This window comes from Delphinus delphis, chromosome 5, assembly GCF_949987515.2.
Source record: "Delphinus delphis chromosome 5, mDelDel1.2, whole genome shotgun sequence".
Lineage (NCBI taxonomy): Eukaryota > Metazoa > Chordata > Mammalia > Artiodactyla > Delphinidae > Delphinus > Delphinus delphis.
In genome coordinates this window covers 31,710,953-31,730,103 of record NC_082687.1, presented here as the reverse complement: position 1 = coordinate 31,730,103, position 19,151 = coordinate 31,710,953, and the positions used below count along the sequence as shown (strand labels likewise).

The following is a 19,151-nucleotide window of genomic DNA, read 5'->3' as shown; positions in this document are numbered from 1 at the left end:
AGCACAAGCCAGCATTTGGCTCAACCATAGAAGCAGCCCAAGAAGAGAAATACCTAGGCAAAAACTTAATCAAAAAATGTATGGATAATATAAAAAGAAATTGTTCAAATTTTTATGGAGGGATATCAAAGATATAAACAAATGGAGAGAGACGTACTGTGTTTCTGAATGAAAGACTCAACAGTGTGAAAATTATCCTTTTAAATTCAACTTAGTCTTTTAAAGATCCCAGTGAGCATTTCATCTGGGAGAATAATTGTGCGCAGATAGGGTAATTCTAAAAGAAGGAAAAAGAACAATTGTGTGTGGGGAGGTGGATTTGCAGGGAACATGCTCCAATAATTAAAACTGTGCATACCCAGAACCAAATAAGTATTACTGGCATAGAATAGTATATTCAAAACAGCCTCAAGTATATGTAAACATTTAATATATTATAAAAGTAGCAATTCATAGCAAGTGGATTATTCAGTAAATAGTCTTAAAACAACTGACTAACATTGGGAGGGAAAATTTAGAACTCGACCTCACACTTTAGATTAAAATAGACTCCAGATAAGTTTATATGTGAAAAAGAAAGAAAGAAAATCCAGAAAAATTAAAGATAAATATTATAACTGTAAGGTGAGGTCTGGTTGAAAACATGACACACAGTCAGAAACCGTATCAGAAAAGGATAGACTTAACTACATTAAAAACTCAAATTTTTTATACTTCCAAAAACACAATATAAAATTAGGAGGAAAATGACAAATTGGGGGAAAGTATATGCGATATGTATGATGAACAAGGAATTATTATTAATACATAAATCAATAAAAAGATAATGTCCCATATGGGCAAAGAATATTAATAAGTATTTTGGCAAAAGAAGAAATTAAAATTACCAACAGAGCTTTGAAAAAAACTTTAGTCTTCCTAGTAACAAAAAAAAGTAACCCAAGAATATGTTAAGGTAAATATTAGATTATTTTCACCTATTGAATTTCCAAAGCTAAAAATAATAATATCCAGTATTAGAATGTTGGGGAAAGGATATTTCCCTAAAGGAAAGTGTCAAGAGAAGGTAAATTTCTAGGGAAGGGGGATAATTGGACAATGGGCTGGTCAAGCTTTAAAATTGCATACATTTTAACCTAGCAATTCCTCGTCTAGATATTTATGCAAAGGTAACAACTGGAAGCATGCAAAAATGTAGCAATTTTTATAATAAATAAAAATTATAAATTGGAAATAGCTTAAATGTTTAACAATAAGGATATGCCTAAAAATAGTGTTCTTGGTGAGACAATGCGAGACAATGGTGTGCTCTATAGCCAATTAAAAAGATATGGTATATTTATTAGCCAGAAAAGAGGTCTATATATGAATGAGAGTGAGAAAAGCAGATTACAGAACAATATGCATAACATAATTCCATTTTTGTACAAAAAGAATATATATCATTATCACAGAAAAAAGTTTGGAAGAATAAATACCAAAATGTTAACTGTAGTGAGGTTGTTAGTATTTTTATTTGGCTTATTTGTATTTTGTATTTTTTCAACAATGAATATGGATTGGTCTTATAATAATTAACTTTAAAAATCACTTCTATTTTAACTGCTGGACACAGATTAACGTTGTGGACAAACGAGGGACTGTGCCCATTGCTGTACAGCCTTGTATTTTGGTCTGCTTAGAGTAGCTGAAATGTCAAGATAAGGCCACAGAAGGAAAACATGCACTTCAGGGACTTATGCTCCATAGAGATGAACTCCTGGATCTCAGAAATATTATCTTGCTACCACCCAATTTCCAAGAAAGGAAGCCTCCTTGCCCAGTTTAAGAGCTGTTCAGTGTGACTTATGAAACGGGTTGTTACGTTCGTTCTTCAGATAAAGAATGTCTTCATTTGCAGTCAGGTTTCCATTAAATAAGTTTTCCTATAGAAGTTGTCCTTTTGTCCATGTCTGCTTTCCCCTTTCTTTCCCATTGGTCAGCCTTCCTGGTCACAGCTTCTTCCCCCTGTCTTCACAACACAGACACAGACACACAAACACATACACAATGTCTCTCCTCCTCTTTCTTGGCTAGATCTAGCTAGCTAGCTAGCTAGCTCTCTATCATCTAGCTAGCTAGCTAGCTCTCTATCATCTAGCTAGCTAGCTAGCTCTCTATCATCTAGCTAGCTAGCTAGCTCTCTATCATCTAGCTAGCTAGCTAGCTCTCTATCATCTAGCTAGCTAGCTAGCTCTCTATCATCTAGCTAGCTGGCTCTCTATCATCTAGCTAGCTAGCTAGCTCTCTATCATCTAGCTAGCTAGCTAGCTCTCTATCATCTAGCTACCTAGCTAGCTCTCTATCATCTAGCTAGCTGGCTCTCTATCATCTAGCCAGCTAGCTAGCTCTCTATCATCTAGCTAGCTGGCTCTCTATCATCTAGCTAGCTAGCTAGCTCTCTATCATCTAGCTACCTAGCTAGCTCTCTATCATCTAGCTACCTAGCTAGCTCTCTATCATCTAGCTAGCTAGCTAGCTCTCTATCATCTAGCTAGCTAGCTAGCTCTCTATCATCTAGCTAGCTGGCTCTCTATCATCTAGCTAGCTAGCTAGCTCTCTATCATCTAGCTAGCTAGCTAGCTCTCTATCATCTAGCTACCTAGCTAGCTCTCTATCATCTAGCTAGCTAGCTAGCTCTCTATCATCTAGCTAGCTGGCTCTCTATCATCTAGCTAGCTAGCTAGCTCTCTATCATCTAGCTAGCTAGCTCTCTATCATCTAGCTAGCTAGCTGGCTCTCTATCATCTATCAAGTTGTTTCAGAGACCTTTTGGAAACACCTGGTGTGTCACTGAGCAGGCGAGAACTGAAGTAGGAGTCAGAAAAACATGGTCTATTGCAGCCTCTACGAGCCTCTGAGCTAAGGAGACACCAGGTCCTGTTGATGATCGTTATTCAGGCACTTCCTTGGAAACACAGGTCACTTCAAGTGGAGACATGCTAGAATTTGGGTGAAAGGACACAACATTTTTAAAAAGTGGGTGGAGGTGCGGGAGGTCAAGTAGTTGCTTTCCACGAGACTTGGGTGGAGACATGGTCTCACTGGGAAAGAGCTATAGAGCCAGACCTGTGGCTGAGAGAGCCAAGTGAGAAACAAAAGCAGAAATTAGCCCGCTAGCATGGTTATGTCCACACACCATGTCCATAATTTATGTCTACTCACACCTGAAGATGCCTGATGATTGAATTCTAAATGACACTGAGAAGGCACTTCCAGATCCTCTGTGCCTGGGAAAAAAAATGGGCTTTTGAAAACATGCCAGGACCACAAACCCTTGAGAGAAAATAACATATCGAAATTCTTTTTTTTAAGGAAAAAGAAAAGACGGTTTGGCATCTATCCATAGAGAATGGGATCCGATTTCTTTAAAGGGGGAACCCCGGCTCCATCTGGTTCTCTCCACATCAGCCCTGGGGAAGATATTACAACCAGAGCTAGGGATTATTTCTTGGCTTTCCTAGATTTCCTCCTCAGGGTTCAGATATAAAATCCAAACTGAACTGACCTTTGTTTCAGAAATTGTTATCTGGACACCGTCGGCTCCCTGACTGCTATGTTATCCTGAGTCACCTCCATAGCCGAGTGACCAGCTCTCAGTAGCTTCTTGGAAATATACTATTGTTCTGTTTTTTGCAGTGACAATGAATCCTGAAACTGAATGGTGCTAATGTTTTCCAAGAGAAAGCAGCCCCGGAGGGAGCCTGCTGGGCCTGCCAGCAGAGGATGAAGAGGATCCGAATTTAATTAATTTCAAATCAATGTAAACACAAGAACCTTTTGCTGTTGCTTCCAGCGCCCACTCTTCCAACGCCCAGTGCATCACCTGTACTTGGAAGAATGCTCGATTGAGAAGTGCTGGGCAAAGGCGTGGCTGCCATCCATCGCTGAGGGTGGAGGAACCATAAGATGCAGTCAGCGTTTATCAGTGGGTGTTTCCTCCATCCAGCCAACCTCTAGATGACTGTACCATCACCCTGGCCCGCTCTCAAGTCCTTGTTACCTTTCTGCTTCATTCCTCAGGGTACAAATCAGGAAGCTGTCTATGGTTTCCTTCTGGGTCACCTTGCGACCTAGCTAGCTTTGGATAATTTCTTCTCATGAGTTAAGTTCTCTGATAGGTCAATTACATTCAGTGGGAACTTTGCTCAAGGTGAGTTATGTCATGGAATAGACAGCAAACAAAGCAAGTGTTTCAATGTGGACCCCATCCCAGGGGGTGGGTAAGCTCATTTCCACCTGCCATGAGACACAGTGTGAGAGCCCACAGTCCTGAAGGGATGCTGTTTGGGGACGTGTTGACCCTGAGTTGGCCAGGTGAGGGAGGAATGGAATTCTCAGTGAAAGAGCACCTGTTTCCTTCTCAGAGAAAATCAGCTGCTTGTTCACATTTCCCCATGGCTCATCCCTGCCCTCACCTCAACTCCCTCGCGTGTGATGTATGGATAGATGTGTTCATCTGGGCCTCCTCTGCCACCTTCTGTGTCTCTGAGATCTTTAAGGTTGTTTGGAACAAACAGACCAGCAATAGGCTCTGCCTGTGCCCGAGGCAGGTACCCTTCCTCATACTCAGGATCTTTCCTGCCAGCCTGACCAGGGCTCGTGTCCTCAACGCAGCTCCCAGGAGGCCACCACCGGTCATCAGAGATGACATTCTACGTGATATTTGTTGACATCCTCCTGCTAGAAGCAATGGTGCAAAATGCAGAAGGGCCTAGTTATCACTCCCACTCACGTAAAATCAATCACCATTTAATCCTTAATTTTCCAATTCTGACCTTTAAAGCAATCTAGCAAATTAGGAGCCCTCAGCTCTTCCACGGCACCTAATGTTTTATTCCAGGAAAGAAACCAAGAATGAGAACTGTAGCTTACTCCCCGCATATAAACAGAGGAGGGGTTGAGGTTCACCAAATATTTGCTGCTGTTATTTGGGGTCTTGTGTTTGAAAGGCTGCCTTAATGCAAAATGAAAACAGTCCTTTTTTTCAGAATCCCTTTAACCAGCACTTGCCTTCTGAACTATGCCCACAATTTTAAAGGCAGAATTCCAAGCCAGGGAGGTCTTTCCACCGCCGTGAAAGATAGAACTATCTGGCTGTGTTTAACCACTGCTCTTATGCCATCCCGGGGTTGCAAAGAGCTTTGGCAAAAGACAGTCTTCATGGTACAGAAGCACAACAGAGCTGTCTGTTGTATTCTCTTTAGCACATCCTGATATGGCATTTTTGTTTTCCTTGCCGTTTTGCATATTCATATTCAACTTGTGGTCCAGAGTGACTCTCAAGATATTTATGCCAAAATCGCTACTTTCCAAATCATCGTTTCTGGCTGTTTTGTTACCTTGTTTCTCATCCACATTTTAACTCTGTAAAGAGTCTCTTCTTTCTCTAGGTAGCTAAGATTTTTGCTGAACTTTTAGGCCCATAAGCGTCATCCAACCCTATCAAATAATGGACTTCAGCGGTTCAGAGAAGGATAGGAGGTCTTGGAGTCTCACTTTGATGAAGTGATATTTTATGATATGGTACATATATTCTCATTCAATATTTGAAATGACTTCAAATTCCAGAAGAAGCAAGCTTCAGCAGTATGTCATTGTGTTTATATCTGAAAAATGTACTAACCTCTATAGTTGCATCATGTGCGAAGCACTTTAAAAAAAGAGTTTACTCTGGCAAGATATATGACATTAGTATGAGTCAAAACAGCCAAAGTTCAGTGCTCTGTATCTTTTTATTACTGTCCAGTCAAGAGGCATCATAGATTATGATCATTCCAAGAATTGTATTTAAACCTAATCTTAATTTTTATGTTTCAGATTACTGTTCGTAAAAATCTTAATAATTTGCCCTAATTGGGTAGCCAATCAGAGAAAAATCTGACTTTAGAATATTTTCAAATGTGTAAATTTTATCGTATTTTTGTACATATTAAGTAAGCTAAGTTAGCAACATTGCCTTGTTGAACTCCTCAGGAAACTTGTTGTAATAAATATGTGAAAATCTCAGTCTTAACTCAGCGATGTGACTCCTCTCTCTGGGAAGGTCATTGTCATCCAAACAGCGAACACATAGCATGGATCAATCTTGACATCCATGGGGTGACAGATGCTTCTGATCACCCTTGTAGCTCTAGCAATGTAAACGGGTGCTTTAAAAAATACTTTTGTCTATTCATTTGTTTTGATTGTTTAAACTATCAGTTTTCACCATCTCTGTAAGAAGGCCCTTATGTTGAGTAAACATAAAGTGTACACATTAGTTTCAACTTCTGTCAGAATTAGTACATATTCTGAATATAGTAGAGCAATAAGACATGGCTCACACCGGGGAGACATGGCTGAAATTCTCACTGTGAGGAAAACATTGACATTTTCTACTGAATTAAATTTACACATGCTGCTTTTTCACACTCAGGATGAATTCTGGCCTGTCTATTTAATATCTACAATAGGTGGTCCAGAGTAGCTTCATTCATAGATTACATTTCTTTGCTCTTACAATAACCAAAAGATCACCTTATATTAGTATGGTGTGGAAGTAGTCAAATTGCTTATTAATAATTGCTAAAACCAAACACCCAATTGCCTGAATTATTTATTTTTTTGAATAGCTCTTTCACCTTGCCTTGATACTGTCTTGTCTAGTAGCCAAATCTTATTTTCCTCTTAGTCCTTTTGTAGATATCTGGTGGGGTTTGTATTGTTTTTTGCCCTCTTATCTTTTCTGAATAATACGTCATGTTCATGAGACAGCAATCCATACAATTATATAAAATAAAACTTTTTAAATCACCTCTATGGATACTCTAAGCCCTTTCTGAAATGATATTTTAAGAAGTTAAATTCTTAAACCAAAGTACTTACAGTAACATAAGGACTTTAATCTCATTGCTGTACAAGATTAGAAATATATGTTGAACTGCTTAAGACAACCAAAGGCGGATGGGGTCCTGTGCCAATTGGTCTCCAGGTGCAGAAGGCTCAGTTAATCATCCTCCTTCATTGCCATCATATTATTATCATTGACCTTTGGTAGGTTATAAATAAATAACTAGACTTTTACAAAAAGCCTATTCATCACATTTTTCACTTCTTTGGTCTGCATGGAAAGGAATAAGATAATGATCTCTAGATACTACAAACAGTAGGTGACATCTTTTCCAGTGTAAAGATCAGTTGACTGAACATTCAAGACAGCGGACGAGTAAGACATAGAGATCACCTTCCTCCCCACAGATACATCAGAAATATATCTACATGTGGAACGACTCCTACAGAACACCTACTGAACGCTGGAAGAACACCTCAGACTTCCCCAAAGGCAAGAAACTCCCCACGTACCTGGGTAGGGCAAAAGAAAAACGAATAAACAGAAACAAAAGGATAGGGACGGGACCTGCACCAGTGGGAGGGAGCTGTGGAGGAGGAAAGGTTTCCACACACTAGGAGCCCCTTCGCGGGCGGAGACTGCGGGTGGCGGAGGGGGGAAGCTTCAGAGCCGTGGAGGAGAGCACAGCAACAGGGGTGCGGAGGGCAAAGCGGAAGATTCCCGCATTGAGGATCGGTGCCGACCGGCACTCACCACCCCGAGAGGCTTGTCTGTTCACCCGCCGGGGAGGGGCGGGGCTGGGAGCTGAGGCTCAGACTTCAGGGAGAGGTCGGAGTGCAGGGAGAGGACTGGGGTTGGCGGTGTGAGCACAGCCTGAAGGGAGTTAGTGCACCACAGCTAGCTATGAGGGAGTACGGGGAAAAGTCTGGATCTGCCAAAGAGGCAAGAGACTTGTTCTTCCCTCTTTGTTTCCTGGTGCGCGAGGAGAGGGGATTCAGAGAACAGTCTAAAGGAGCTCCAGAGACGGGCGCGAGCCGCGGCTATCAGCGCGGACCCCAGAGACGGGCATGAGACGCTAAGGCTGCTGCTGCCACCACCAAGAAGCCTGTGTGCGAGCACAGGTCACTCTCCACACCTCCCCTCCCTGGAGCCTGTGCAGCCCGCCACTGCCAGGGTCCCGTGATCCAGGGACAACTTCCCCGGGAGAACACACAGCGCGCGTCAGGCTGGTGCAGCGTCATGTTGGCCTCGGCCGCTGCAGGCTCGCCCCACATCCATAACCCCTCACTCGCCCCGGCCTGAGTGAGCCAGAGATCCCGAATCAGCTGCTCCTTTAACCCCATCCTGTCTGAGCGAAGAACAGACGCCCTCATGCGACCTACACGCAGGGGCGGGGCCAAGCCAAAGCTGAACCCCAGGAGCTGTGCAAACAAAGAAGAGAAAGGGAAATCTCTCCAGCAGCCTCAGAAGTAGCAGATTAAATCTCCACAATCACCTTGATGTACCCTGCATCTGTGGAATACCTGAATAGACAACGAATCATCCCAAAACTGAGGCAGTGGACTTCAGGAGCAACTGTAGACTTGGGGTTTGCTGTATGTGACTGACTGGTTTCTGGGTTTATGTTTATCTTAGTTTAGTATTTAGAGTTTATTATCGTTGGTAGATTTGTTTATTGATTTGGTTGCTCTCTTCTTTTTTTTTTAATATATAGATATATATTTTTTAACTTTTTCTCTTTTTGTGAGTGTGTATATGTATGCTTCTTTGTGTGATTTTGTCTGTATAGATTTGCTTTTACCATTTGTCCTAGGGTTCTGTCTGTCCATTTATTTATTTATTTATTTTTTAGTATAGTTTTTAGTGCTTGTTATCATTGGTGGCGGATTTTTTTTTTTGGTCTGGTTGCTCTCTTCTTTTTCTTTCTTTTTTTAAAATTACTTTAAATTTTTTTAATTTTTAATAATTAAAAAAATTAATAAGTTTATTTCTTTTTATTTTATTTTTTTTCTTTCTTTTTTTCTCCCTTTTCTTCTGAGCCATGTGGCTGACAGGGTTTTGGTGCTCCGGCCGGGTGTCAGGCCTGTGCCTCTGAGGTGGGAGAGCTGAGTACTGGATGTTGGTCCACAAGAGACCTCCCAGCTCCATGTAATATCAAATGGCAAAAGCTCTCCCAGAGATCTCCATCTCAACGTTAAGACCCAGCTCCACTCAACAACCAGGAAGCTAGAGTGCTGGACACCCTATGCCAAACAACTAGTGAGACAGGAACAAAACCATGCCCATTATCAGAGAGGCTGCCTAAAAACATAATAAGTTCACAGACACCCCAAAACACACCACCAGACGCGGTCCTCCCCACCAGAAAGACAAGATCCAGCCTCATCCACCAGAACACAGGCACCAGTCCCCTCCACCAGGAAGCCTGCACAACCCACTGAACCAACCTTAACCACTGGGGACAGACACCAAAAACAATGGGAACCTGCAGGCTGTGAAAAGGAGACCCCAAACACAGTAAGTTAAGCAAAATGAGAAGACAGAGAAACACACAGCAGATGAAGAAGCAAGGTAAAACCCACCAGACCCAAAAATGAAGAGGAAATAGGCAGTGTACCTGAAAAAGGATTCAGAGTAATGATAGTAAAGATGATACAAAATCTTGGAAATAGAATGGAGATTATACAAGAAACATTTAACAAGGACCTAGAAGAACTAAAGAGTAAACAAGCAATCATGAACAGCACAATAAATGAAATTTAAAATTCTCTAGAAGGAATCAATAGCAGAATAACTGAGGCAGAAGAACGAATAAGTGACCTGGAAGATAAAATAGTGAAAATAAGTACCACAGAGCAGAATAAAGAAAAAAGAATGAAAAGAATTGAGGACAGTCTTAGAGACCTCTGGGACAACATTAAATGCCCCAACATTCGAATTATAGGGGTGCCAGAAGAAGAAGAGAAAAAGAAAGGGACTGAGAAAATATTTGAAGAGACTATAGTTGAAAACTTTCCTAATATGGGGAAAGAAGTAGTCAAGTCCAGGAAGCACAGAGAGTCCCATACAGGATAAATCCAAGGAGAAACACACCAAGACACATACTAATCAAACTATCAAAACTTAAATACAAAGAAAACATATTAAAAACAGCAAGGGAAAAACAACAAATAACATACAAGGGAATCTCCATAAGATTAATAACTGATCTTTCAGCAGAAACGGTGAAAGCCAGAAGGGAGTGGCAGGACATATTTAAAGTGATAAAAGGGAAAAACCTACAACCAAGATTACTCTACACAGCAAGGATCTCATTCAGATCTGACAGAGAAATTAACAGCTTTACAGGCAAGCAAAAGCTAAGAGAATTCAGCACCACAAGCCAGCTTTATAACAAATGCTAAAGGAACTTCTCTAGGCAGGAAACAGAAGAGAAGGAAAAGACCTGCAATAACAAACCCAAAACAGTTAAGGAAATGGTAATAGTAACATATATATTGATAACTACCTTAAACGTAGATGGATTAAATGCTCCAGCCAAAAGATGTAGACTGGCTGAATGGATACAAAAACAAGACCTATATAGATGCTGTCTACAAGAGACCCACTTCAGACCTAGGGACACATACAGACTGAATGTGAGGAGATGGAAAAAGATATTCTGTGCAAATGGAAATCAAAAGAAAGCTGGAGTAGCAATTCTCATATCAGACAAAATAGACTTTAAAATAAAGACTATTAAAAGAGACAAAGAAGGACACTACATAATGATCAAGGGATCAATCCAAGAAGAAGATATAACAATTGTAAATATTTATGCACCCAACGTAGGAGCACCTCAATACCTATGGCAAATGCTAACAGCCATGAAAGGGGAAATCGACAGTAACACAATCATAGTAGGGGAGTTTAACACCCCACTTTCACCAATGGACAGATCATCCAAAATGAAAATAAATAAGGAAACACAAGCTTTAAATGATACATGAAACAAGATGGACTTAATTGATATTTATAGGACATTCCATCCAAAAACAACAGAATACACTTTCTTCCCAAGTGCTCATGGAACATTCTCCAGGATAGATTATCTCTTGGATCATAAATCAAGCCTTGGTAAATTTAAGAATATTGAAATCGTATCAAGTATCATTTCCAACCACAATGCTATGAGACTAGATATCAGTTACAGGAAAAAGTCTGTAAAAAATACAAACACGAGGAGGCTAAACAGTACACTACTTAATAACCAAGAGATCACTGAAGAAATCAAAGAGGAAATCAAAAAAATACCTAGAAACAAATGACAATGAAAACACGACGACCCCAAACCTATGGGATACAGGAAAAGCAGTTCTAAGAGGGAAGTTTATAGCAACACAATCCTACCTCAAGAAACAAGAAACATCTCAAATAAACAACCTAACCTTACACCTAAAGCAATTAGAGAAAGAACAACAACAACAAAAAAAAGTTAGCAGAAGGAAAGAAATCAGAAAGATCAGATCAGAAATAAATGAAACAGAAATGAAGGAAACGATAGCAAAGATCACTAAAACTAAAAGCTGGTTATTTGAGAAGATAAACAAAGTTGATAAACCATTAGCCAGACTCATCAAGAAAAAAAGGGAGAAGACTCGGATCAATAGAATTAGAATGGAAAAAGGAGAAGTAACAACTGACACTGCAGAAATACAAAGGATCATGAGAGATTACTACAAGCAACTCTATGCCAATAAAATGGACAACCTGGAAGAAATGGACAAATTCTTAGAAAAGTACAATCTTCAGAGACTGAACCAGGAAGAAATAGAAAATATGAACAGACCAATCACAAGTACTGAAATTGAGACTGTGATTAAAAATCTTCCAACAAACAAAAGCACAGGACGAGATGGCTTCACAGGAGAAATTGATCAAACATTTAGAGAAGCTAACACCTATCCTTCTCAAACTCTTCCAAAATAAATCAGAGGAAGGAACACTCCCAATTTCATTCTATGAGGCCACCATCACTCGGATACCAAAACCAGACAAAGATGTCACAAAGAAAGAAAACTACAGGCCAATATCACTGATGAACATTGATGCAAAAATCCTCAACAAAATACTAGCAAACAAAATCCAAAAGCACATTTAAAGGGTCATATACCATGATCAAGTGGGGTTTATCCCAGGAATGCAAGGATTCTTTAATATACGCAAATCAATCAATGTGATAAACTATATTAACAGATTGAAGGAGAAAAACCATATGACCATCTCCATAGATGCAGGAAAAGCTTTTGACAAAATTCAACACCCACTTATGTTAAAAAACCCTCCAGAAAGTAGGCATAGAGGGAACTTTCCTCAACATAATAAAGGCCATATACGACAAACCCACGGCCAACATCATTCTCAATGGTGAAAAACTGAAAACATTTCCACTAAGATCAGGAACAAGACCAGGTTTTCCACTCTCACCACTATTATTCAACACAGTTTTGGAAGTTTTACACACAGCAATCAGAGAAGTAAAAGGAATCCAAATCAGAAAAGAAGAAATAAAGCTGTCACAGTTTGCAGATGACATGATACTATACATAGAGAATCCTAAAGATGTAACCAGAAAACTACTAGAGCTAATCAATGAATTTGGTAAAGTAGCAGGGTACAAAATTAATGCACAGAAATCTCTTGCATTCTTATACACTAATGATGAAAAATCTGAAAGAGAATTTAAGGAAACACCCCCATTTACCATTGCAACAAAAAGAATAAAATACCTAGGAATAAACCTACCTAAGGAGACAAAAGATCTGTATGCAGAAAACTATAAGACACTGATGAAAGGAATTAAAGATGATACCAACAGATGGAGATATATACCATGATCTTGGATTGGAAGAATCAACATTATGAAAATGACTTTACTACCCAAAGTAATCTACAGATTTAATGCAATCCTTATTAAACTACCAATGGCATTTTTCACAGAAGTAGACCAAAAATTTTCACAATTTGTGTGGAAACACAGAAGACCCCAAAGAGCCAAAGCAATCTTGAGAAAGAAAAACAGAGCTGGAGGAATCAGGCTCCATGACTTTGGACTATACTACAAAACTACAGTAATCAAGACAGTATGGTACTGGCACAAAAACAGAAATATAGATCAATGGAACAGGATAGAAAGCCCAGAGATAAACCCACGCACATATGGTCACCTTATTTTTGATAAAGGAGGCAAGGATATACAGTGGAGAAAAGACAGCCTCTTCAATAAGTGGTACTGGGAAAACTGGACAGCTACATGTAAAAGAATGAAATTAGAACACTCCCTAACACAATACACAAAAATAAACTCAAAATGGATTAAAGACCTAAATGTAAGGCCAGACACTATAACATCTTAGAGGAAAACATAGGCAGAACACTCTATGACATAAATCACAGCAAGGTCCCTTTTGACCCACCTCCTAGAGAAATGGAAATAAAAACAAAAATAAACAAATGGGACCTAATGAAACTTAAAACCTTTTGCACAGCAAAGGAAACCATAAACAAGACCAAAAGACAACCCTCAGAATGGTAGAAAATATTTGCAAATGAAGCAACTGACAAAGGATTAATCTCCAAAACATACAAGCAACTTATGCAACTCAGTATCAAAAAAACAAACAACCCAATCCAAAAATGGGCAGAAGACCCAAATAGACATTTCTCTAAAGAAGATATACAGATGGCCAACAAACACATGAAAGGATGCTCAACATCACTAATCATTAGAGAAATGCAAATCAAAACTACAATGAGGTAGCACCTCACACCAGTCAGAATGGCCATCATCAAAAACTCTAAAAACAATAAATGCTGGAGAGGGTGTGGAGAAAAGGGAACCCTCTTGCACTGTTGGTGGGAATGTAAAAGCCACCAACTCTTACCAATGTAAAAGCCGCTATGGAGAACAATATGGAGGTTCCTTAAAAAACTAAAAATAGAACTACCATACGACCCAGCAATCCCACTACTGGGTATATACCCTGAGAAAACCATAATTCAGAGTCATGTACCGCAATGTTCATTGCAGCTCTGTTTACAATAGCCAGGACATGGAAGCAACCTAAGTATCCATCGACAGATGAATGGATAAAGAAGATGTGGCACATATATAAATAGAACATTGTATATATAATATATATATATATACAATATTATATTACAGCCATAAAAAGAAACAAAATTGAGTTATTTGTAGTGAGGTGGATGGACCTAGAGGCTGTCATACAGAGTGAAGTAAGTCAGAAAGAGAAAAATAAATGCTGTATGCTAACACATATGGAACCAAAAAAAAAAAAAATGGTTCTGAAGAACCTAGGGGCAGGACAGGAATAAAGACGCAGATGTGGAGAATGGGCTTGAGGACACGGGAAGGGGGAAGCGCAAGGTATGACGAAGTGAGAGAGTGGCATGTACTTATATATACTACCAAATATAAAATAGATAGCTGGGGGAAGCAGCCGCATAGCACAGGGAGATCAGCTTGGTGCTTTGTGACCACCTAAAGGGGTGGGATAGGGAGTGTGGGATGGAGACGCAAGAGGGAGGAGATATGGGGATATATGTATACGTATAGCTGATTCACTTTTTTATACAGCAGAAACTAACACAACATTGTAAAGCAGTTATACTCCAACAAAGATGTTAAAAAAAGAAAAGAAGATCAGTTGAGAGTAATCACTGTATTAGTCTGACTTAGGTGAAACCCCTGAAATTATAAATAACATAAGGAACATGGGAAAACTGCATGTTTAATAAATGTCAGCTTTCAGAAAGAACAAGAATTGTAGTGATTCAACAAGTTAAAAAACAATCTGATAGATCAGCAATAATTTAGTATGTGTATATCTTGCTTTTAAAGTTAAAAGTGAGATTAATGTAAAAAAAATACTGTGTTAGATGGTCTTATTTTTCAAGCAATGTAAAGTATTTCCTCAGGAGGTCACTAAGATCATCAGATGTCATATTTATCACTTGGCTTTTGTCCCACCAACGTATAAATTCTACCTTGTAAGCCTCATACAAGAAGTGGTCCCATTGTTGATGACTGCAACTGATTTGCAAAACTATCAAAGTTTTAAGAGTGATTGAAGGTTTCAGGTTTTTTCTCCTACCTTGCATGCTGAGAATGATATATATAATAATATTTTTTCTTTATGACTTATGGCTTCATAAATGTCAGGTATACATGTGTATATATATATATATATATATATAAAATTCTATTCTCAGCTGCATGGTTTTTGGTATATGTTTATACGCCAAATTGCTCATTCAGCAGTGATAGACTGAAAAGCATTTCTAAATTTAATTGTAAAAGCTCTACAAGATAGGAGAAAAGAATACCTTCTACATTAATATGCAGGTAATTAATGTATACCAATATTTAGAATAAATGTTTATTTGAAAATAAGATATTTGTTTACTAAAATGTTGATGACTTAGTATAAAGAGGTGAATTATGCATCTTTCTAAAGGAAAATCCTTTTAACTTAACTTCCATGACTATTAAAAAGGATTGTTACCTTCATAGTCATACTCTTTTGATCCATATACACCTTTAAAATAAATGAAGCAATATCAATGCAAAAAATTCTCATCGAATTGAACCTGCTTTATGCAAAATGGTCGAGATGAAAAATTAATTGGATTATCTGCATATCAAAAAGGTATTATTACCCATTCTTGTCTTTTTCTTTCTTACAAAGTGTTTTTAAGTTGAGGAATAAAATTTTAATTGTCTATGGGAATGTAATTTTTTAAAATATTTTTAGTCAAAATGGAAAAATCTTAGAGATAAAACCTTCTCTTTTTCCTGATTACTCACTTTTCTTCATGCCTTTAATTCTAATCTCATTTTCCACACCTTGACATTGTAACAATTACAGCAAGGCCGACTGGTAGGTTCGTGTCGTAGAAAACACGAAGACTTCTTTGAATGGGGATGCATTCTTGCAGGTCACTAAAAGTAGTCAGTACATTGACAAATGATGAGCGGAAAGATTCCTCCTCATGGTCCCAATTAAAGTAAAACTAGTCAGGTACTTCTCTGGTGGTCCAGTTGCTAAGAGACAACACTCCCAATGCAGGGGGCCCGGGTTTGATCCCTGGTCAAGGAACTAGATCCCACATGCCGCAACTAAGAGTTCACATGCCGCAACTAAAGATCCCGCATGTGGCAACAATGATCCTGCATGCTGCAACTAAGACCCGGTGCAGCCAAATTAAAAGAATATATATATATATATATATATATATATATATATATATATATATATATATATATATATATATTAAATAGTACCAACTGTTTAAATAAATAAAGTAAACCTGGTCAGTTATGGCATCGATAGGCCTCTAGAGTCTGCTGCAGTGTGGATTTCCTTCTTAGTTTAACTGGAATGAACGAGCAACTGAAGTGATGGGACCGATCTGCCTGGAGATGACTTGGCCCCAAAGAGCACACAGTTTCCACAGTTTCACAGAGTTAGGGAAATGATGCTTAGAGAGAACAATAATTTCGACTAGCATTTATTATGTGTATCAGATATGGATTAAGTTCAGCCTCTAATAAAATTGTTTTTGAAAAGATGGTTTTTCTCTCACACATGAAGGAGTAGAGAGGTAAGTTGGTATCGTAACTCCATGGTCATCTGGGACCCGGGCTTCTGCTGACTCTCCCCCATGTCCATCAGTGCTGAGCTTCCATCCACGGGGTCAGCATGTGATCGAAGATGGTTGCCCCAGCTCCAGCATGATATTCACAAGAAGGGGAGTGAGGGAACCAGGGCGAGGGTGAGGCTCCAAACTAGGTCAGCCACTTTTCCCCACCAGCCCAATGAAACACCTCGGCCTGCATCTCGTTGGCCAGCCCATCTGGAAGGCAGCAGGGAAGTGTAGTCTCTATGGTTGGAACCTATCACACCCAACAGTGAGAGTTCTGTTTCACAAAGCAGTGAAAGAATATTGGGCATTTGATGGAGTAGCAATCCTGGCCATAGGTGATAAACAATATGTCATCTCATTTTAATGCTCACAGTATACTTTTCAGGTCTCCCTAACTGCAAAGCACATTCTTTAGACCGCTGTTTGACACTGCCTCCCCCCACTATAAGCAATAGGAAAATGTTTCAGAAGGTGTTAATCATTGTCAAGGAGGCCTGAAGATGGGCACTGCCTGAGATAAATAACAGAAGCTGCAGCATGGCAGTAAAGGCAAGACCCCAGAGCCAGTGGAAATGGTGTATCATGCTGAGAAAAAAGGCCAGGTCTTAGAATAGGGGTGAAAAGGAAAAAGCCTAGTTTCTGGACCCGGGTACTGGTAAGGGTTTGGTCATCTGGGAAAAAAAATGAAGTTCCCACTTGCTGAAGCTGAGGTCAGCAGGATAGCAGGTATGCTTTTGAAGGTTGCAATGGAGAGACGTGCCCAGATACTCTCAAGAACGGGTGTTGGGGGCTTCCCTGGTGGCGGAGTGGTTAAGAATCTGCCTGCCAATGCCCGGGACATGGGTTCAAGCCCTGGTCTGGGAAGATCCCACATTTCGCAGAGCAACTAAGCCTGTGAGCCACAACTTCTGAGCCCACGTGCCACAACTACTGAAGCCCGCGCACCTACAGTCCGTGCTCCACAACAAGAGAAGCCACCACAATGAGAAGCCTGCGCACTGCAACAAAGAGTAGCCCCTGCTCGCCGCAACTAGAGAATGCCTGCGCGCAGCAAAGCAGACCCAATGCAGCCAAAAATAAACAAATAAAATCAATTTAAGAATGGGTGTTGGATGTTAGAATTTGAAAGAATTTAAAATAGCATGAAATATCACCTCTTTCACAATCACAGTCATCCTGGCTTTCAGAATAGCCAAGCATCGGGACTTCCCTGGTGGTGCAGTGGTTAAGACTCCACACTCCCAATGCAGGGGGCCCGCGTTCGATCCCTGTTCAGGGAACTAGATCCCACATGCATGCCGCAACTAAGCTGGACTCAGAAGTCACATTCCATCACTTCTGTCATACTCTGAGACAGTAAAGAGTTCAAGGCGGAGAGGACATACACTCTACCCCTCAGTGGGAGGGTTGCCAAGGTCACATTGTGAGAAGACAAGTGAGATAAGAGATATGCTGTAGGCATCTTCGGAAAATACGATCTGCCCAAATTGGTGTAGCCCTAAGCATTACAGAGGAAATATGTTAGGTGGTCTCACATCAAGTGTCCTCAGGAATATATGACATCTCTTGAAGCCAGTGCCCCTATGGCTGTCTTTGGCTTAGATATACATCCCTGGTCCAATAATTTTTGGTAGGTGGTAGAACTGGTTTCACCCACTTCATGAGGCATGAGCCGTGGCACAGAACAGATTGTGGGTGGGTCAGACACATAGAAATGTATGACTATTGTCAGTACATAAGGTTATGACGGGACCGGATTGGCTGTGAGCACCTTGAGGATAGGAGTGGAAAAGTCTCAGGCAAGTGTACCCCAAACGGTGTTTTGCACTAGTAGATGCTCAATAATCATGGAAAAACCAATCGCCTGCTGAGCTAAGAGTCACGGTACTACCCTTACTCTGGTACCTAGTCAGTCTTTATCAGCAGAGAGAGCAGAACCCAAAGAATTACTCAATTTCCATCACCATTTTCTCTCCAAGTTTCCCAGTTTGTGTTTTTTCTCACCTTCCATCTAGCAGATTCTGATATCACTTTTTATCTTTATTTGAAATTGTCCTATTGTATGTGTGTTTTATTTTTAGCTACCTTAAATCTATTCTGGAAGGAGGCAGAGAACAATCATAACTGAACTAACAAGCAAGTGGAGCTGGAGGAGATAAAGTGGCCCCAATTTGGAGGGTGAAGGAATCCTGGGGAAGGAGCCCAGCAGATCATTAAGATCCTCTCCACAGTTCTTTCTGCCTCAGCTCTGGGCGTCTCTTCTTTGCCCTCTGGAGGGTCCATGGAGAAAAGAAATACAGGTTTTATTAATCAAAGAGTAAATAATCTATTTAAGGTGATGATACAAGCACAAGATACGGGTTGTTTCTTCTCTGGGCAGGAAGACAGATTAACTAGATAAGAGGTGCTATACGTTCTTGCCGAGATGTTCTCCAGCCAGCGCCGGATGTCGGTGAAGGCAGCCAAGCCAGTTGACAGGGCGAGATAGTAAAGTAGGAGACCCATTTATTTCACACTTCCATGAATCTGGACAGAAATGTCTCCATCTTGTTCCAAGTGGTGACTGATGACTTTT

The 19,151-nt window shown here is 40.0% G+C and overlaps 1 protein-coding gene across 1 annotated transcript in view; it reads left to right on the top strand.

Moving 5' to 3' along the window:
- TMEM154 (transmembrane protein 154) overlaps positions 1–6,833 on the top strand; it is a 46,206-nt gene extending 39,373 nt beyond the window's left edge. Inside the window, exon 7 of the mRNA XM_060011647.1 lies at positions 3,679–6,833. Within this exon, the coding sequence (XP_059867630.1) occupies positions 3,679–3,694 (16 nt within the window). The 3' untranslated portion in view covers positions 3,695–6,833. The remainder of the gene's footprint in view (positions 1–3,678) is intronic.
- Positions 6,834–19,151: the final 12,318 nt, after the last annotated feature.